General features: G+C 32.7%; 1 protein-coding gene across 1 annotated transcript; it reads left to right on the forward strand.

Moving 5' to 3' along the window:
• The first annotated feature begins 7,509 nt into the window (after nucleotides 1-7,509).
• On the forward strand, nucleotides 7,510-21,550 carry LOC129885947 (mitotic spindle checkpoint protein MAD1). Its single transcript, XM_055960441.1, has 16 exons — nucleotides 7,510-7,832; nucleotides 8,798-8,897; nucleotides 11,115-11,275; nucleotides 12,707-12,904; nucleotides 13,041-13,133; nucleotides 14,028-14,144; nucleotides 15,045-15,292; nucleotides 15,932-16,103; nucleotides 16,437-16,547; nucleotides 16,634-16,837; nucleotides 17,567-17,729; nucleotides 19,951-20,041; nucleotides 20,124-20,193; nucleotides 20,647-20,775; nucleotides 21,003-21,041; nucleotides 21,278-21,550. The coding sequence occupies exons 1-16, from the start codon at nucleotides 7,653-7,655 to the stop codon at nucleotides 21,365-21,367; spliced, it is 2,166 nt and encodes a 721-aa protein (XP_055816416.1). The 5' UTR covers nucleotides 7,510-7,652; the 3' UTR covers nucleotides 21,368-21,550.
• Nucleotides 21,551-22,345: the final 795 nt, after the last annotated feature.

Below are 22,345 nucleotides of genomic sequence, written 5' to 3' on the forward strand. Positions count from 1 at the left end.
AATATTTCACTAAGACAACATTTATTGTTTATATGCATGTTGTGTATATTTCTATGGGCGAAGGTGTGTTGGTACATGCAGTATGATTCGACGTTATTTTATGTATATATTAAATATAAGAAAATTACACTACTCGATAAAATAACTTAAATAAATATAAAAGGTGTGTTTTAATTACCATGTGATGTCAGTGGTTTGAATCTCTCTCCACACTTTAATTAAATTTTAAAAATTGATTTAACATTTTTGAAAAATATTGAAATAAATTAGGTTCAATCCTACGTACTACTGATCAAATAAGGTGAGAGTAATCCACTTAGAAAATATTTATTATTTTTGTGCATGTTGTGTGCATTTCTTTAGGCGAAGTATGTCAGTTCAAGCATTGTTGTTTGACACCATTCTATATATTTATTAAATAGAAAAAATAACATCGCTTAACAAAACAACTTAGATAAATATAAGCGATGTGTTTTACCATGTGACGTCGGTGGTTGGAACCGCTATCTACCTTTTAGTTAATTTTTTTAAAATAATTTAAAGTTTATTCTGGAAAAACATTGAAGCAAACTAGGTTCAAACATATGTATTACTCATCTAATAAGGTGGAAGTAATTCACTAAGACAACGTTTATTGTTTGTATGCATGTTGCGTACATTTTTCTGGATGAAGATATGTCGGTTCATAAACGTAATTCAATATTATTTTATGCATACATTAAATACAAAAAAATTGACATTATATAAGGAAAATGTTTCAATTATCATGTAATGTCGGTGATTTGAACAACTTTCCGTCCTTTAATAAATTTTTAAAAATTGATTTAACATTTATTCTGAAAAAATATTAAAGCAAACTAGATTCAAATCTATGTATTACTCAACTAATAAGGTGAAAGTAATTCACTAAAACAATATTTATTGTTTGTATGCATATTGTGTACATTTCTTTGGGCGAAGACATGTCAATTCAAGAGGTATGATTCGACACCATTTTACATATACATTGAATACAAAAAATGATATCACTCAACAAAATAGCTCGGATAAATACAGAAAAAAACGTTTCAATTACCATGTGATGTGGTGGTTTGAACCGTTCTGCACACTTTAATTAATTTTAAATTTAATTTAGCGTTTATTCTGGAAAAAAATATTGAAGCAAACTAGGTTCAAACCTATATACTACTTATCTAATAAGGTGAAAGCAATCCACTAAGACAACATTTATTATTTATACGTATATTGTATACATTTTTTGGGCGAAGGCATGTGAGTTCAAGTGTTATAATTCGACACCATTAATTAAAAAAAAGGACACTACTCAACAAAACAGCTCAAATAAATATAAGTAAAACATTTGAATTGTTATGTGATAACGGTGTTTTGAACCGCTCTGATCATTGTAATTAATTTTTTAAATTTAATTTATTATTAGTAAAAAAAAAAATATTAAAACAAATTAGGTTCAAATCTACGACTACTCAGCTAACAAGGTGAGAATAATCCAACTAAGACGGCATTTAATGTCGTCTTTGAGTTTCTGCTAATCAAATAAATGAAGAATGGAGACACATAAAAAATATTTTTAAAGATCTCATATACTTAAGTTTTAAAATAATAAAAATTAATTGGAGAGAAGTACACTCGTATCTTGAATTGTGTTTCCTTAATACAATGTCATTATAGTGATTATTTATCTTTTTACTTTTTAAAATGTCCGAATCGCTTATAATAAATGTTTTTATATATGTACTATTATATTTGCTAAATTTAATCGTAACAATTTATAATAATCTGTGATTAAAGAAGTAAAGGTTCATCCCATCGTTATATTTCCGAAATTTGATACATCCATCAAATTTACGTACTCCTTTGTCTGTCCTCCAAATCACCATAATAAATTATTTTAAGCATAATTTAGTGGAAATGGTATTATAATTATAAAGAACCTAATCTTGTCATTTTCTTCAAAACTTATAGTGGATTGGGTCGAACTAATAAGAGAAGGAGGAAATGGGGAAAAGGGTCCCACTATAGTTGGGGAAATTGAGTGCACAGCCCACTCAAACAGTAAAAGCCAACTCACAAAACAAAATTAAAAATTTAAGAGGTCGATCGATTTGAAGATAAATTTAATTTGAATTACTTACGTTGAAATTAATTATATTGAATATGTTATTATGCTATTATTATCTTACATTTTATTGAAGTCATGTTTAGTTTGTTATATCAAATATAATATGCACTATATAATTTAGAAAAAGAAATTATTTGTTTATAAAATACTCATCCACTTATTTAGTAAAAGTTTCTAAATTATTTTCATTATTTAATTTTTAGGTGATTAATTTTGATACTATTATTTCTCTTTCTCTATATAATAGAAATGACTTATTCCATTATTAATTTCAAATTTTAGTATCTTTTATCTGTTTTAATTTATGTATGTAGTTTGATTTTGCATGAAGTTTAAAAATAATTTTTTTTAAAAAATTATGATCTAAAATAAATTATTTCAGTAAAAATAAAATTAACATTTTAAAATTAAATTATTACTAAATATAAAATTATATCATATTTTTTAGGACTAATTAGTAATCAAACGAAGAATAAAACAATAACCCCGTAACAAATAGTACTTCCTTTGACAATTTTTACTTATCTACTATACTAAAACAAAATGTGTCCAACAATATTTATTCAATTTATGAAATTAAAAAATAATTTTAACTTAATTCCTAATTTATTCTTATCATTAATTAATAATTATTTGTAGGTAGAAAAAGAGGAGACGTGAAAGGATGGAGATGCAGGAGAAGCAATAATGGAAGTGAAAGTATGGAATCGTGGCCCAATAAGAAGAGCCGTGGAATGAACTCCACATGTTTGTTTGGGTTAACTTTAAAAGAACCTTAGCTACTTTCAAAGTAACTAGACAAAACTTTTATGTGTTTGTTGGAAGGGTACATTTGTAACTTTATACCTACATTAGCCCAGACAACTTAACCATGGTTAACTAGAGGGGAATATACGATACAGGTAAATAAGAAGAGGCAAGTAGCTTTCTTTCGTATTTAGGATATTTCTATAAAAAGAGTTTTTGACCGAAATTAATTGCCACGTAACCAATTTGCCGGCCGATATGAAATTCTCCATCTTTACTTTTTTCTTTTCTTTTCTTTTCTTTTTTTGCGCTACATTTTTATGGACAATCTTGCACGGATATAATTTGGTAAGGACTTGATAGGCCTTTTTTGGGGTCTCTATTGGACAACTTTTGTTACTTTTTTTGGGTTAGTTGTGATGATCATTAATTATAATTTCGTAGATATCAAAACTTTATAAGAAAGATTAGACAAGTTTTATTTTAGTTAGAATTTTTTTGGAGGCTATTTTATCATAAATCCTAATTCATGTCTATATAAAGGGTATTATATTCCCCTTGAAAAGTCATCTCAAAAATTCCACAAATTTATGAAATATTTATAAAGAGATGAAAATATGTCGAACTCTTCTTGATAATCAAATACTTCAAAAAGATCCACAAATTCTTTCATGAAGATCAAGTTCAAATCATCCTAACTAGTCCGAGAAATACGCCACTAATAACCCTCGAATCACGATGGAGATCAAATCTAAATCATCGTAATAAGCCACTAACGACCCTCAAATCATGATGAAAATCAAATCCAAATCATCGTACGTTCGAGAAATACTACTAACAACCCTCGAATCATGGAGAAATCTCATGAGGAAAGTATCAAGAAAGGACCAAAATTGTACCCATATTGTTTTATCAATATTATTCTTTTTTTTTCAAATTTTATTTATGGTTGGTTTATTTTGGGCATAATACATTAATATGCCCTTTAACTTTGCCTCATTTCACATTTATGTCCTCCAAATTTGGGTGTGCACAAGCATGTACTTAAACTTGTATAAAATCAAATAAGTAGATACATGTGTCCTACGTAGCACAATACACGTAAGATGCCACGTAGGACACAAAATTATCATGTAAGATGTCATGTAGGACGAATGTGTCTATTTGTTCAAATATGTCCTTATTTTGCACAGTATTTAAGACGATGGAATTTGTTTACTTTTATTAAATAATAGTAGCTTGATAAAATTAAATATTATAATTTTTTAATGAACATGAAAAAACTAAATCAATCATTAATATATTATGGAGAAGTAATTATATAGCACGAAAAATATAATTTTGAATAGTACAACACGTGAATTGATGGAGAAGACACATAAATGAAGTGAACATTTACTAAAGAAAGTTTATACGGCAAAAGCTTAAACATAATAATAGGAATAGATTGTTAGATTCTTAACATAATAAATTTCTAGATCGAACAATAAAATAGGATACAAAATAAATAAAGATCAGTAGGGTCGAATGGCGTATTTGTCTGAGCAAATATAAATTTTAAACGCGATAAATTTTTAGATCGAATGTAATAATAATAAAGATCAATAGGATTGAATAGCGTACCTAGCTGGATTAAAATAATTTTTTGACATCGTAAATTTTTAGAATGAATTTTATTATAGGACACAAAATAAGCAAACACCAGCAGGGTTGAACAATATACTCGTTTGAGCCAACACAAACCATAGAACGGAATATAATTCTCTCTCTATTACCCTTCATCAAGATGATGGCATCTTGATATGATAGTACGAGAAGATAAGTGTATGTCTTATATAGGGTTGGTAATGTAATCTAATCATAAATAGTAAAAATCCTAATAGGCTCTTTCATTACGAGTTTTATTGGATTGAGCCTACACGCTCCACCTCACTAGATCCATCAAACACATAACATGCATAATTTAATATCAATTATCACACTATAATTGGGCTCAAATTTATGAATTACCAGATAATATAAAATAGTTAAAATATTTTAAATAAGGTAAATCCACCTCTTTACTATTCTACCACTTCGGCTATATAAAGGAAAAAGAAAAAACATTTTTGAAAACAAAAAGTTGTCTTTCTTGAAAAGAGTTTTTTTTTGAACTGATAAAAGAAAATATGTGTGGTCAAAATTTTAAAAATATAGTTCATAAAATATCTACAAACAATGTATTCATGCAAATCATTGCACATCTGAACGGATTATGACTCCATGGACTAATTTTATCACATCTCATCCCAAATTTAATGGATTAAATTTTAATGGATTAAACTAATAAATGACGGACAATAATCAACTCAAATTTAAACAAATAATGATTTCATATACTAATTTTGTCACATCTCATCTTGAATTGGTAAAGTACGTCGTAAATATATAATTTTTTAAAAAAGAAAACTACATTATATAGTCGCCCACTAAAATAATAGTCAACAAATATGTGTGTATATATATATATATAATTTTGTATATTATACAATAATATATAAAATATATATATCTTGATACAAAAGAATATGTCTGACTAACAATATAATTATTTTAATCGATCAAATACCTAATTTGTTCTTTAAAATATTACATTTCCGGTTCATATACGTGTTATCCAATTCACTGTTAGTTGAAGTGACCATCGATAGTATTTGAGGTAAAAAATTATTGTTACTCGTTATTTGGGTCAAGAAACACGTTTGTAAAACTAATAATCATGTTTATAATTCAAGATTAATATTGTTTAAGAGCTTAAAAGCTAGTCTAAAAATGCTGCCAAAATTGTTAAACGCGAAAAATTAGAGTCTGATACATTTGTGTTGCAACAGCTTAAACGTGTTCCGATGAAATTTTCAACTTTTATTAAGTCAATATTATTTTTTCTATAAAGCGATATTTTTTCTTTCTTAATCTATTAGTTGAGGAGTCAAATAGATTTCAAATATTCTTTTCGTCCAATAAATTTCTAGGCACGTATATCTAATTTTCAAATGTCAGGGTCATATTAGCTCAGAGGCATTAACAAACATGAAATTATGAGAAAATTAGGGAACATTTTAGTATGAGCTTGAATAATATTTTAAGGTTGTTTTTTCGAAAAATATATTTAATGTTGAATATAGATAGTGAGTTTAAGTAGGTAAAGTAAATAATTAATATTTAGTCGATGAAATTTGTGAAGTTGTTGGGCTTAATTCAATATGGCTAATAACATAGGTGTGGAGCAGTGGTGGGACTGCTTCACCCTTAATCAGAGGTCTTGACTTCGAGCTCTGAGTATGCAAAAAATCCTGTTGGGAGCGCCACTCCCGAATGGGCCTTGTAGTGCGCAATCTGAATTTAATCGGAGTTTCACGAGTTCTGGACACTGGGTGAGAAACCAAAAATAAAATATAAATTCAATATGCCTAACATTCATACTCTACATAATAAATATTAGCATTAACAAATTACTTACTGTTGCAATAAGAGTGTGTTTGGATTGATTTATTTCAAGCGTTTTTAAGTCAAACTGGTGTTAAAATACTTTTGCAGTGTTTGAATATATAAAAGTATTTTCAAACAGTTATTTTAAGCTTAAAAAAATAAATATAAGTCAAAAGCTACAAGGCCATCCAGACTCTAAATCTTGTTTTATTAATTAATCTCACGTGCGTGCTTGTTAGTGGTTAGTTATGTTATGCATACCGCAAGTTCAAGATTTTGCGCGAAATGCCTCTATTTCGAGGTGATTTTTTTTTTTGCCCATTTAATAAAAATTATGGGCTTACATACTTTTAATTTTGACCTCACTTTGTTAGGCAAAACTAATTTCACAAAACAAATATATTCGGAGAATGTCTGTCTTGAAGTAAAAGTTCTATAACATTTAATTCACAAACAAGACTTTTAGATAATTTTTGTGTTGAATTCATAATTGTGTCATTAAATTTATATCTTGTTGCATAACTTGTGTCTTGAGCTTAATTTTTTTTGCATTTGGGCATATTTTTTGCCCTAGGGACATAACTTACGTCAATAAAATCATATACTGAACTTATATCTTATGGATTTTCTTTTGCCTTGGACTTAAAACTCTAAAAATAAAATTAAACATTAATTATTTCAAAGAGTAAAAAATAAAACAAAAATTATCTAAATACACATATTATTTTATTATAATCTCTAAAATTTTCTACTATTTTAAAAAAAAAATCAAAAATCTCTTCTCGGATACAATCACTGCTATTTCGCTCCCCCTCATGTATACATCCCTCTCATCTCTGATACATTCCTCCCTTTTCGAATACATCTCTCCCTTATGTATCAAGATGTCCTATTTCCTCTGTGATACATCTTTATCCCCTTTATGATACATCTTTCTCTTATGTATCCGAAAGTTCAGTATTACATTCGAAATTCATAAATTTTAATTTTTTTTATAATTTTAAAAAGAACAAAAAAATATTATAACTAATTTTTACTAGTATGCGATTTACGTAAATTACACACAATTAAAAACGGACCCAAAATAGGACATTCGTGGCAATGACCCAAACGAGTGTGTACCACTTGCCCAAAGGGATTCGGGTCAGCTCTTACGCTATTATTTGAGTCCAATTGGCGCCTCAGTTCTCTGCAAGGCCCCTTTACATCTTCATCAATCATCATCAGAGCTATACATACACACAGCACCTGATTCAATTACTGTAGAGGTTGTCAAAACCCTAGCAGAGGAAGAATCATGATCCTGAGAACACCACCATTCAAGCGAAAGGCGCAGAGCAATCAACCGGAAGATGGTAGTCCCAGCTCCGGCAATCGGCAGCTCGTCATCTTCGAGGATACGCCGTTGCCTGAATCATCTCACCACCACCCAGAATCTTCCGATCAAATGCTATGCACTTATCAATGCCGACAAATGGTATTCATTCATCCCTACTCTCTTCATTACAATCCCAATATCGAATTTATATTTCAACAATTAGAGTGGATTCAAGGTTTTAAGTCAGTGAGTGCGGACATATTGAGGCACCTACCTATTATTTTTCTTCTTATGTGGTAGTGGAAATTGCAACTATTTATGTATATCTCGAACCAGAGACAGTAGGTGCACCCACACCCTTGACTGTGGGTGTTTTTTCGCTTGGTCCGCTAGTGAGATTTTCCCAGACTTTCCAGTGCCATAGAAGGAACGTTTATGTGATTTTATTGCTATTGGGGTGCTAATTAAAGACTGAAGGCATGGGTAAATGGTCTTTCAAACTTGGGTTGATTCCTTAATGAGCTTTATATTCAAGCTTTATTCATATGTTGAGTGAGTTTGGTCTTAGATGTGTATGCCAAATCGTAATTGATTCTTGAGTCAATTTGAGGCTGAGCTTCTTCACAATGAACTAATCACAAGCAAAACTTTTTTTTTGTAAATTAATAAGAACATTGTTTTCTACTCTCCGGTATACTACTTGCATACAGGTGTCTTATGCCCTCCATTAATATAATCTACTTTATCTTTTTTGATAACGCAAATCTACTTACTTTACTAAAAAACAAACTTATGAGGACATCTAAGATGGACTCAAATTGACCTAATCTTGATTTAGCGCATTTGGATAGTTTGAGTATTGCTGAAGGATAAATATGACTTCCAAGTCGGTCTGAACGGAGGGACCTACATGCAGTTTTTCCTTTCAGGTTTGATTACATAGAATGACAGAAGATGATGGAAGACCTCTGAGCTAAATAATATATTCCTTCAAGTTAGCATTCTTATGTCTCTTATATTGGTCAATGACTGACAATGGCTCCCTGTTTATTTATTTTACTCAGTTCATATAACTTCCTTCACGAGTTTGCTTATATCTATATGAAATCAAATTCTATTATCAGGTGAAGTCAGAGTTTTTTGATGCCTTAAGCAGTGCAGAAAAGCAAGCTCGTGATAACCAATCCAAACTTGTAGCACTAAACAATGATTATCTTAAAGCCGGTGAGTCATTAATATCCAATTCTGTGAAATATGATTGACTAATTACATGATTTTGTTTCCCCTTGTCCTTTCAACAGACTTTTTAAAAGTTTACTTCGACTGCTCAATTTTATACACTTTTGCGCCAGAGAATGAAGATTCTTTGGTAGAAACATCTATAGAGCACACTATAATTGTTCCTTTGCTAAACTAATCTTTTTTGTACGGTTCAATTGCTCCCCTGATTTCAATTGTTAAAAAGTTGTCTTCTTTATTTCAAAGTTTATATGTGAGAACTAGCAACTTCAGATTTTTTTTTAGCAACTTTACAACACAAACAGATGTGTGTACATAAATGGATACATGCATACATATATAGATACACACGGACATACACCCATTCACGCACACATTTGTGTCTTTCTGTGCACATGAAACGTCTGGGTGTTTGGAAACATATTATACTTTTATGGCAGAAAGCCACTCTCAGTTTCTGGATGCTGTCCTGTTTGGGACCTCATGTGAAGTTCATTATGTATGAGGACGTTTTTTCTTTTTCTTTTGAGTTCTTTAAACATATTACACTAGTGCTTGGTAATGGCCATGCATTAAGCTCTGAAGTGGTTGCTGGGATACTCCTTCTAGTTCATCGTTGCTGAACCTGAAAATAACAGTATATCGTGGAATATATATTTTTTATCCGTAGTATGCAATATAACCTTTGCAATGACTGTGAATTTCCTCAACTCCTCAGTCTTTTTGATTCTCTTTTCGTCTTAATTTACAATGGGTAATTGGAGATTTTCTATTTAGAAAGGACCTCAAGATGGTGTTTTTACTGATAACTTCTGTACTTAATCTTGAATGGTCAATATTGGATCTTTCATTTGGAGAGAAGTCTGAAGAAAATACAACAGTATTGAGGTTGAAATGTTGGGTTGGACGTAGTAGTCGACTTTATGGCGCAGGATAATTTTAATTTACAAAGAAGATATAGAATGTTAGCTAACATTAACTTACATGCGTGATTGCGAAGAAGAATCTGTTAATGACGTTTTACTTCATTGTATTATTAAAGGGATGTTTGGTCCTCGTTTCTGTCTTTATAGATTGTGTTTATTGTTTGATTATGCCTTTTTAAAAAAAAAGAGTAGTAGGACTAAATTTCATTGGATCTTATTGCACAAAGACTGCATAAAAACTAACAGCAGATTAGCAAAAACGAAAAAAAGCTTCTTCTTGTCTAGGAAGCTAATGAAATGTGCTAGGTTATACTTTCTTTTAGGCAATCTTGTTTATGATCCTGGGTCAGGGTGACAATCAATAGGCGAAGGTGGAAATATTGGGCACCTTTTTCTTTTGTCTAACTGTGGTGTCTGGGCTAGCTTGCCTGCATCTCGACTATTTTCGAGGGATACCTGCCACCTCTCACCAACACAGGTATCGAGTACTCTATCCACCAAGGCTTGGATGAGAGAAAATCACCTGGTGTTTTTGCATTCTATGAGATTTGAACTTGAGATCTCATGGTTCTCAACCCACATCATTGATCACCAGGCCACACCCTCGGTTGTAGAAAATAATGGGCACCTTACGCTGCATCATGTAGAGTTTTATATTGCAAATGTTTTGGAGGCTTGGCTGAGCTTTCTTACATATTGAAATAATTTTGCATTAGACCCGGTCTGTTTTTTGGAGAGTGCCTAGGGGTGTGTGAAGAGTTAGGTTTTGCCCTCTCTCTTCTAGATCGTATTCCTTTTTCCACATGGAACTCCAGCACATCTGCCGTGCTTGTCCTTTAGTATAAATCACTCGCTACTGATCAATAAGAACATTCATATATTAATAATGTCTTAAGACACCAAAAGTTTGGTTTGCAAACTTTATAATTGGCTAACTATAGAATTTTTCTTGTATAAGTATAACCATAATTTGGGGAACTTCTAGCTTTCATTTCTAAGTTGGCACTATTATGGACAACAGATTTTACTTGGAATGATATTATTTGACTTCGTATTTTTTGTCTCCTAATCCTGTGTTGACTCCTTTTTAGCAACTGTCATGCCTTTTCTTCTTTTTTGTTAATCACCTTTGTATTTTTTTCTTTCTGTTCACCACTAACATTTTTTTCCACTGGAGGGACAATGACTATTTGGTTTGTAATTCACCTTTTCTGGAAAGTATACTGCGATTTCTTATTGATTTTAATTTGCATGATGACATGAATTACACGTGCAGATGCTGAAAGGAAGAAATTTCGTGATCAATTTCTCAATGCAGAGCAAGAACTAGCTGCTGCTAAAGGGCGCGAAGAGGCTCTGCAGGACCAACTAATGAAGGAGGTCAACGTTTCTCAAGAACGGCTCAGAAAACAGTTGCAGTTGTACACTGAACTTGAGGTGCTAGATGTTAATTGTGATATCCCATTATCTTTATGTCACATTCTTGAGAAGAATCAATGGGCTCTCTTTGGTTCACATCATGTTTTTATGCTGATGTACGAGTTCATTATCATTAATTTGGTCTAATCTGTAATCGAACTTAAATATAAGGCAATTTGATTTGGTAAGTGCGATAATTTATGCCTAGGAAGAGAGACTCTCTCTCTTTTTGAAAAGGAATTCTTAGTCACAGAGATGGAAGGAGATCAAATGGGAATAAGAAGCAAGCTTGCTTTCCTTTTTGATCATTTTGATTTAGGTGGATGAAGAAAGTGGACAAAATAGACTAGCATTTCTCATCGAACAAATACAAGAAATGAATCATATTGAAAACGCTCCTGACCCAACCCCTTCCTCTGTAGAGCCCGTGTATAAGTGATCTGAACCTCTCTGCAGTGACCATAGAGGCAAGTGAAGTTGGTGAGCCATATGGTGGGCAACTATCTCCTGCTATTCAGAGAGGACTCAACTGTTAGTTAGTACCCCCTTTATTTATCGGTGGAACTTTTCAATCTATTGGTTTGTAGACAAAATATCACACCGGGAGGACAATGAGCAGTTTGATCTATTGGAAATAGCCTCTCTACCTGCCAAGGTATGCGTAAGGTATGCGTACACTTTACCCTCCTCAGACTCCACTTGTGGGCTATACTGGGTATGATGATGTTGTTGAGGACAATAAGCTGTTTCCACTTGTAAATCACTTTGAATATATGTCAAAATGAGATCCTGATTAGATTCTACATCTTGAAACTAAGTCAATTTTGGCGCTCTGTGCTCCACAACAACTGGAGTCATCACATTTACCTTGCAAAGTCGTGGAACCAACCAAGACTGAACATGGCCCCTGTAAGAAGCGAGCCAGACGTTATCTTAATCTGATTAGACTGAATCTCAAACTTTATCATGTTTTTTTTTCTTACCAACAGAAACGAAAAGTAGCAGAGACTATAATTTTCAAGTTATCATGATAATGGCACTGATTTGCGACTAATAATGTGTACATCTATCTCATTTGTTGAGGTGTGCTGACTTGGTCCTCAATGCTCAGCACAAGTCATGCTTTGTTCGTAAGTCCTAATAGTTGAGTGCTTAAGTATGGAAAGACATATAAGCAGAATGAAAACAGGAGTTTTCTGTTAGTTCCTTCTTTAAGCAACAATTTATAGCAACATAGTATACATCAGAGTGTAAATGCAAAGGAAGAGATTTACCATATAATTGCTGGATGAATGGTTGGGGACATACCTCAAGTTATTCATGTTTCTATTGGAGGCTTTCTTTGTTAGCGTTTATCAATTCTTGAAGTACTTAATCTGTATAACTCTCTTAATTATCTCCTTCTTGCCATCTATGATATTATTTATCTACCATCTCATTGTCTTCTAGGTGAAGTTCCAAAACGAGATGAATCTTCGTAAAAAAGCTGAGACGTCAGCTGCTGCAGCAGAAGAAAAAGCAAGTCTTTTAGAGAGAAAGCTTAGTAGTTTGTCGGAAAGCATAGAAAGAGAGAAAAGTCGTTTGCGGAATGATCTTGAGCAGCTCAAAAGTGAATCCAAGTTTTCTATCACAAAAATAAGTAACAATGTAAGAATCTGTTCTGTGAAATTAACTATAAGTGCTGGATTTGTAACTAATACATAGCCTGCTCTGTGTTAAGTGAAATGAAATGTTATATCCAAAATAAGGTGTTATATCCAATATATAATATGCTTTTATGCAGCTTGAAATAATGGAATTCAGAGCTTCCAATGCTGAGAAAGAGTCAGTTCTGCTGAAGGAGCAGCTGGAAGAACTGAGGAAGAGACTTGATGAGGTCAATGCATCTTCTATCCTAGAATTACTGCTTTGTTTGTCTTAATTGTCACCCATGAGTCTGCACAAGCATATGCTGGAGCAACGAGAGTGGAGGCTTATCTATTCTTTTTCAATTTTTTGTTTCTTTTGATGAAGTTATTTTTTGACATTTTAAAATATAACTGCATAAGTTGAATGTCATCAAATGAGATCCTCATGGACTTTTGACATTTTAAAATATACTTGCATAAGTTGTTGAATGTCATCAGACGATCCTCTATGGACTTGCAACGTAACATTTACCGCTTCATTTAAAGGTGAAGGTCTAATTGGGAGATGGGAACGACCTTTACAGAAAATACAGGTGTTAATTGTTATGGAGTGACTATTCTACGAAATAACTCCTCCCGATTACTTGGAGTGGGTAGGACCGGATGTACTTGGTCTTTTATATTTGATTTTTATGGTGGATTCTTGTTTTTTTTTTGCAGTCGCGCATGTTTTCTTGCTTGGAAAATATTGGCTTGCATAAAGTGTAAAAACTGTTCAGGGGATAAATGTACAAAAAAAGTATGCGCCTAGAATTGTTGCAGTTGTTTGCATGATGATATGGAATTTATGTACTAAATATGTATTTACCCTGTATTTAATGTTGATTCCTCAGCATAGTAAGTTGCTAGGTCAATAAGTTTTGCCCTAGTAGTTGGTTAATACCGTATTTCCTGTGTAGGTTTACAATTGAAGGGCATGCATGCATAAATTACATTGTTTGCGGTATCAGAGTGTGGTCTTGCATGTTTTCTTCTGTCTATTTTCTTTATGTCATTTGCATCATTTTTTGTCTGTTAGTTTATCATTTTTGGCAATATTGAATTATAATGAACTTACAATTTTCTCTTGTTTTTTTTTCTAGTGCATGCAGCAGAAAATCGAAGCAGAGAAGAAACTGTCAAGTTTCACATTTCAAGAAGGTTGTTCTAGTGACAGCAACATTTTGGTGAAACATTTGCAGGAGGAACTTAGGAGCTATGTAAGTTACATCATCATTTGTGATAGTCCAATGTGCAGTTAAATGCTTTTTGTTAGTTCTTTGAGTCTTAAGTTCTAGTGAGAGCTACTACTAGCACTTACAGTAATGAGAGTTCACTGTTTTCTGTGTCATGACTAAGATAATCAGTTTCAAGCTAACTGTATGATGATTGGGAAAATAACTTTATAAACAGAGTAATTCCACAATAAGTTGTGTAAATCCTGCTAGTTTCTGGATTAGTTTCTAAACTATAGGAAGCTTTTCCTTTTAGCTTTGATGAAAGGAGGTGAAAGATTGATCTTATTTGTTGAAGTTATTTTGCTCTACTATATTTTAGTTATGCTGGATTAGTAACTAACTGGCATGCCGCATTACTATCCCACCAGTTATCAGAACATTTCTTTTCAGTGCCACATTTTACTATAAAGGATTTTAAATTTGGTTTATTTCTCAAAAAAGAAAAAGAGTTAATACATAAAAAACACTCTGAACTATCAATGTTTTGCAAGTTTAATGCTTAAACTATAGGGTGTACTGTTACCCCATGAACTATAACATATACTATCTAAAACCTCCCATTCGTGCCAACTGGTATAGAGAATGACTTCATTTTCTTTGTAGTGTGTGGTAGCTAGAAGGTAAGTCAAAAAGAGCATCCATGTGACATTTTACATTCAATTTTTAAAAAATTAATTATTCTTATACTTTATTTGTTATTTTTGCTTTCTTCTTTTCTTATTTATTCTTTTATGTTCTTCAAATCTCTACATCTTTTGCTAATAACAGTAAACTAGTTGAAACTTATACACTTAAAATAATAGATCAAAAATAAAAATAAAAACGGAAAATTTAACTTTGGTTTAGCAAAGGTTTGATTGATTTATTTTGATTCCTCATCAGGAGGCTGAAGTGCGTGAAGCAAGAAAGCTGAAGTCATCGCATGAAAACATTGAGTTGTTGAAGGAAAAGATACTTGAGGAAAAAGGCCGGAGAGAGAGGGCAGAGTCGGAGCTACTAAAACTAGCAGCGCTTCAAGGAGATATGGAGAAGTTAGAAGATGAACTAAATGCTTGGAAATCAATGGTTAAAGATATTCCTAGTGCATCATGTGCTGCTGATGTGCCTCCCAAGTTTGCCGCTCTGCAGAGGTAAGCTGTTGATTCAGTTTTTCCTTTATTTTGGTGCTAACTAATTTTTTTCTCGTTCTGAAGCAACTATGGTCACTGATGAACTCTGTTTCTAACTCCATGCTCCTCATTAATGCTTAATAGTAGGTCCATCAGGAGTTGCTTTTGTTGATTTTATGATTGACTTTAATGTGGAAAGGTTTTGTCTAACTACTTCCTCTTAATTGTTTAATTCTAATTCACAGAGCGAATTCTGGCAGTTCTGTTATTTTTCTTTGGGTAGTCATTGTTGTTTTTGCTTGAGTAGTATAATGTGCACTGTCATGCAAAGTGACACCAAATAACCTAGATTGAGTAGAAACATTCATAGATGTAATAAGATGATGCACATCTTTCACACCTTAAAAAGATAATTTCAGTTTCTTGATTTCCTACACTTATTTATCATTAGTCTTTTGTTACAGTAGTTAGTATTGAGAGATACAACTGCTTTATTTGAAGCTTGACTTATTGTAAAAAGGAACTAGGAGAAAGGATGAAAATATTTCTATCCCCTTTCTCTCAGATGTGTTGGGGTGGAAATTGCATGATTTTCTTCCCTTGCTTCCGTCCCCAACTAATTGGTATTCAAGAGTTTTTGTTTCCTTTTCTGGGAACCAGAGAAGTGCTTGATAGCATGACGAAGGTTGGTGAGATCCAGGCTCGACTTAAACAAATGGAGGTGGCTCTTGACTCTGCTGAGCTTGAGAAAAGGGAAGCAGAGAATGAGGCTGTACTTGCAAAGGAGAAGGCGGAATCTTCAAAATCAGAAATCAAGAGGATTGAGTTGAAGGTTAGCATATTTTGCATCTGCTACTTCAGAAATTAGTTACTGTAAAATTTCTTTTCCCTCTTCCTTGTGGTCTCTGTTTCTTCTTGATTCCTAGCTTGGGAAGTATTGCCATAAAAAATGGATTTGAAGTTTAGGTAAGTAGGTTTTGTTAGACCAAGTCCTTATTAGGATTTGTGTTGATATTACTCTACCCAAACAGTGGAATGCATGTATAAAAATTATGGATACCTTCTTTTGTTGATCCTATGCCTCTAGTTTAAGAGTTTACCTTTTTCCTGTCCTTCTGTGTTCTTTTTTGACTTTTTATGTATTTGATCTTAAATTTCTTTGTAGCTTGCTTCTGTTATTGAAGAAGCAGACCGTTTAAAAAATGTCATTGAGGACTTCAGGAAGCAGAAGAGTGTTGAAAGTGGACATGAAGTGGTCAGTGGAGCTATTCTTCAGGTTATGATCCCTGCCCGTTTTTCCTTTTGACAAATTACCTTATGATTTTGCTTTATCTAATTGTGGTAGTTATATCCTGACTACAGGAGCTTGAAGCATCTCTTGCCAAGAAAGAGAACTGTATAAAGGAGCTGGAGAGCTATTTATCTGGACAAAAAGAAGTTAATATTCGTCAGCTCAATGAAATAAAGTTTCTCAATGAGAAACTAAATAATGAAGCTAGAAGAATAAAATCATTGGAGAGGGAGGGTGACGGCTTACGTTCTCAGATAGCTCTTTTGGAGTCCAAGGTTACTACTGGGTTACATATTTTGTACTGTTGTATTTTTTATTTTTCTTAAAATATATATTTCAGACAAGTGACAAATCCCTGGCAAGAAATGCTAATGGGATGCTGTTCATCCATGACACATAAGAATTTCATATTCTAGATATCTATTAAAGACCTTTTGAGATACTGGTACATGCGTTTGGTGGTTATGCAGCTTATGACTTCTCAATATACTTGAGCGAGTTAGAATATAATCTTTTTTTGCTAAATAATTTTAGAATTTTCATGTCTTGTTTTTCCTTCTGTTTTATATCCATCTTATCATATGCTAAATCCCATTTATGATGCTGATATTATACGCTTTGTTTTGCCTCTTTCATTGAAGATGGAGTGGCATTTCTCCTATGTTTCTTTGTTATGCTTTATAGGTCTACTTGACTGCTAGGTGAACCTTTTGCCTGATGAAATTATGTAATATATGTCGATGCAAAAACTGCTTTTGAGTACAATGCTTACAAGTATCCATTTGCATTCATTGTTATCTACCTAATGAAACTTTAACGTCAATGAGGATGCAATCTGCTGCAGAAATTACTTTCTTTTCTATTCTTTTTTTTTTTGAGAATGTATTCTTTTTTATTTCTTATGCCGTTATGGAATGCACACATGTATGGGAGTGTATAATTTTAATGTTATAAGTCTGTAACCCACTTTTAGTATCCTTAGGTTACTTTTGGTCCCCTTGCAGTTAGGCCATGGGGACTATTCATCAGCCAATACTAAAGTCTTGCGTATGGTCAACACCCTGGGAGTTGAAAATGAGGCAAAACAAACAATAGAGGCTCTTCAGAATGAGTTGCAGAAGACAAAAGAGCAGTTACTGGCTGTTCAAGAGTTAAAAGGGCAGTCAGGTGCACATAACTTCAATTTTAAGTTCATGTATGCCTGTGATTTGTTGTCATTCGACTACTACCACTACTACTTCCTTTTGAGTGCATCATAATGTATAGTCAGTGTATAGCATAGCTCATGTATAGGTAAGCTATATTGTATAATCAGTGTATACTTCCTATGATTTTTGGCTAAATAAAAATATGGCTATATTTGTTGTAAACTAATAAATTTATTGTATATATTTGAAAGTATCCCTTTATTAAATCATATATCTACTTTGGCTGGTTTAAGCTGGTTGACTCCTAAAACTCTTAGTACAATGATGTTTGTTACTTATAAGTAGAGATATAATATATCTGTATTTTGAAAACACCAGTTTTTGTTAGTGAGTTTTAGGATTTCCAAGGCTGAACAATATTTACAAGATAATTTTTGTAAAAATATAGATATTAAGATGAATTTGCTAGAAATCATCACCGGTGAAAGAAAATATAAGTAGTGCACTCAGAGCGAAAATGAGAGAATATTGTGTGAGATGGTTGGGCTATCTCTCCAAACGCATTGACCAGTAGGTGTCACAAATAGACCTAGACTTACATGGCAAGTTGTCTCAAGACATAATATTTCCAAATCCATGTAGACTTAGCTGAGAACAAAACAGGATGGAAGCAAAAGCAATTAGAATGTACAAGGTAGTTGTGATTAAGGCATAATTGTGCTAACATATTATTCGGAGTTTGTTAGGAGTTATTTTTGTTTGTTTACAGAGTTTGTATTTCTGTAGAAAATTTAGAGATCTCGAGGACCCTATATTTGTCCCAAAAGATAAATTATCTGGTTCTTTATTAAAAAAGAAAGAGATAAATAAATGATTACTATAATGAAATAGGTTCAAATCAAGTCAAATGGATATTGAGGACATTTATAGCAGACCAAGTAGTTCGTGATTGAGGGGTAGAGGTCATTTCAGAAAAATAGATATACCTAGGAATGTACATACCATTGTTGCAGTGTGTGAATGACATACAATAATCTTTTTCAGTTAGAAAATTTTGAGTACTCCTGAAATACAAAAGATACATGTAGGATTAAAGAAGAGGAAAAAGAAAAGAAGACAAAATGTAATTCTTTTATCTTTGGATAACAAAAGATTTTATATGATCCCTAGGAATTGTTATTTGATGTTTCCAAATATCATCACCAATTGAGTTATGACATTGAAACATTGATAGGAAGAAAGATAATGGAGAAAATCTAAAACATTAGGCTTTTTGTGTTATAGGAAGTTAGTAACAACCTGTTTCTAGGTTACTTCCAGTAGGATTTAGTGCTTAATATGTAAAGAAGTTTACATCCTGATAAAAAAAAAATAATCTGGAGTTTACATGATAGCTTATATTCAGAAACTATAATGGTGAATTGCAACTAGGGACTCCAGTTTCAAAATAAATTTTCAGTTTCAAAAATTGCAACCAAGGGCTATGTTTTTTTTAAATAACAAATAAATCCTCGAAGATCAGTGAAGCACGGTTCGAATCTTGGTGGGTAAATGGGCCTTCCCCTTAACCCTTCTCCACTTGAATACGAGCCTTTTCCTTAGAGTAGGTTATCAAACCCGTGATGAGAGACTAACCCACACATCACATGTTTCGCTGTTACCCCTAGGCCAAAACTCCGGAGGTAACTAAGGGCTATATCTTTTGTGAGTTTTGAGAATGTAGGGACTCTATTTATTTTTGGTGCTAATATCCTGTCTAGTCTGGGAAAAATTTGTGCAGACAATGTTATTAGTTTTATGAAGCGGAATGGTTTTAGTGGGTTCATATATTCAGCCCCAATTTTTTTTGGATTTAGGTATGAATCACTCAATATGGATGGTTCTTCTTGATCCTTAATCATCCTTTGTTACTAGTTTGGAATCGTAAAAGGGAGCTATTTATCACCCATAATACACTTCTAGATGTCAAAAGAAGTATACAACTCACTGGTTAATGCTCTGTTCATTGGAGCTGTTAAGCAGTATTAAGTATTAATGTGATTCTGTATTTTTTCTCTTTTTATGCCTCCCTTATCTTCCTGCTCTCTCTGGTCTATTTACTCTGAGATTTTTAGTGCCTTTTGTTAGTTTGTATTATCCAATGCTTAATGCATTTGAAGTGTCAAATGGGACATATCAGTTTTTAGAGACCTTTTCGTCATATTTTATTATTTCTAATTCATTACCTTTCAATTATGCAGCTGATGCGGGTACACTGGTTGATTCTTATATTTCTGGAAAGATTATGCAGTTGAAAGAGCAAATAGCAACATTAGAAAAGCGTGAGGAGAGGTAAACGTTTCAGGATTTCTCAGCATTTGTATTGTCGATGATTTGTTGTTCTTGTCGGAAACTAAGTTCAATCATTCTTCAGGTACAAGACAGTTTTTGCTGATAGGATCTCTGTTTTCAGAAGGGCATGCTGTGAACTTTTTGGGTATAAGGTATTACATGCCTCCTGGGTTATGACTATATTTCGAACTAATATATTTTGCCACTAGATATTGTCCGGAGTCTAGTTGGTATCTCAACCAATGTGTTATAATTCCACTAGTTTGAACAGAAGTTTGGGGGTTGTGCGTGGAGGTAGGGTGGGTGTATCTTGTTGGAATTTCTTCAGTAGCATTTTCATTAAGTGCACGGTGAATCTTCCTCAATAATTTTCTTCTACTTTAATATTGGTTGAGAAGGTAGATTGTTTCATGAAAAGCATTTTGTGTCTTGTGGGTTCTTTCTTATGGACCAGAAAGAGGTGTAGTTTGAGTTAAATGTCACCTAAAAGTACTGAGTTAATGTCTATAGTATGTATTGCAGAAGCTTCTAGCTAAAGTTAGCACCATTTTTATCATTTCAGCACATTTTGCTCAACCTAATGATAATCGGAATTATATTGTTAGATTGTGATGGATGATCACCAGCGTCCAGATGGAATAGCAGTTACACGGTTTATACTTCAATCAATTTATGCTCAAAGCGATGAAGAAAAGCTTGAATTTGAATATGAATCAGGGAACACAAACATTTTGGTAAGATGCATGTTTTCATTTTGTGTGCTTTAGGGTGGTTGAAGCATTTGAGACTTGTTACCATCAATTTCAACATTCATGCAATGCCTTTGTGCTTTAGTTCAGCACATTGCTAGCACAGTATGTAAACGTTATGACTCACAGATATTCTAAACAATTGTTGGCCTTTGAGTTCTTACTTTTGAAGAAGCATGATAATAAAACTTTCCTTCTTTTTGGTCTTTCAGACGAACAAGTATACCTCTCAGCCTGAGATATCCCAACAGGTATTTAACAACCATTTCTAGAAAAGCCTTTGTTTGAAGCTAATTTTTAGTATCATTGTCATTCTTCCAGTTTGCTACAATTGTGATCGATTAATCTTTTCTGTTTATCCGTTGTCAGCTTTCATCATTGAGCAGTTAGTGTATTCTAGCTTTTGTCATTTTTAGCAACATAAAAATGGGTAGCGGAGAGGTGTTCAACCTTCTAAAGTGTTGGGGTATTCTTTTTTTTTTCGCAGGTTGAAATTTTCATTCGAAGGATGAACTCAATACCTGCTTTCACAGCCAATTTAACTGTTGAATCTTTCAACAAGAGAACATTGTCTTGAAGAAACAACTCATGACTGTTTCTTCATTCCCTTTCTCTTGCTGGCAATTGTAATTTAGACTGCTCTTCATTAGGATTTGTTGTGAAGTGTCAATGCTGGTGCCAATTTTGTGCAACTAAGTTTAACCATATAAGTGCATATTCATGTCTCGATGCTGTTTTATGCCATTATTGGTATTTCTATTAAGGTGAAGGTATAATATGGATTTATTATTTAAACACCTGGGGTGTGTACGGTAGGGAATGGTTTTCACTTTTTTCATTTCAGTTGGTTAAAATTTTTAAAAAATATTTTCTCTAGGAAAAAAATATCTTAAAAAAAATAAAGAAAATGACTTTCCTAGTTGAAGTAGAGAAAACAAGTTTCTCGACTAACACTCCGCATTGATTATGTCGTCCATACTCTTCCACACCCTATCTTCACCCCACTTCCACAGCCTCCATCTCCACCATTACTTTCGACAATATTTTTCTAGATTATACACAAATATTTTTAAGATAATATTTTTTGTTTACATACTGAGCACAAGAAAATATGTAAGAAATTTATTTTTTCTTAAAAAAATATTTTTCAGGAAAACATTTCCTTTCTGCCGAACACCCTCAATCTATTTCTTCCCTTTGAGCACAAAAGGCTAATCTCTTTCTTTTGGTAGGGGCTGATTAGGAGAAGGGGAGGTTATGTGGACTTTGGGATAATATTGAAAATGCCATTATCAACTTAGAGTATCTATGTTTTACATATATCCCATACAGGTTTTAGGAAAATTGTGAATTGAATTGACACTTGGCGGCATTACAGCCAATACAAATCAGCCCCTACTTAATTAAAGCTTCTTGGCAACATTTGTCAATAAACAATTGGATTGTCGGCAAAAAGTAGTAATCAAATATTATAATCCTATATTGTTATCTGTTGAAAACTTTTATGGTATTGAATGATGATGATGATGCAGTATAATGTTGGAAAAATTTGGAC

Source organism: Solanum dulcamara, chromosome 4 (genome assembly GCF_947179165.1).
Source record: "Solanum dulcamara chromosome 4, daSolDulc1.2, whole genome shotgun sequence".
Classification (NCBI taxonomy): Eukaryota; Viridiplantae; Streptophyta; class Magnoliopsida; order Solanales; family Solanaceae; genus Solanum; species Solanum dulcamara.

Bases quoted from the DNA above. Each gene is read 5' to 3' on its own strand.
- LOC129885947 (XM_055960441.1), top strand. From the start codon at position 7,653: ATGATCCTGAGAACACCACCATTCAAGCGAAAGGCGCAGAGCAATCAA. The intron at 14,145-15,044 runs GTAAGTTACATC...ATTCCTCATCAG, and splicing joins AGGAGGAACTTAGGAGCTAT to GAGGCTGAAGTGCGTGAAGC. The intron at 16,838-17,566 runs GTTACTACTGGG...GTCCCCTTGCAG, and splicing joins TAGCTCTTTTGGAGTCCAAG to TTAGGCCATGGGGACTATTC.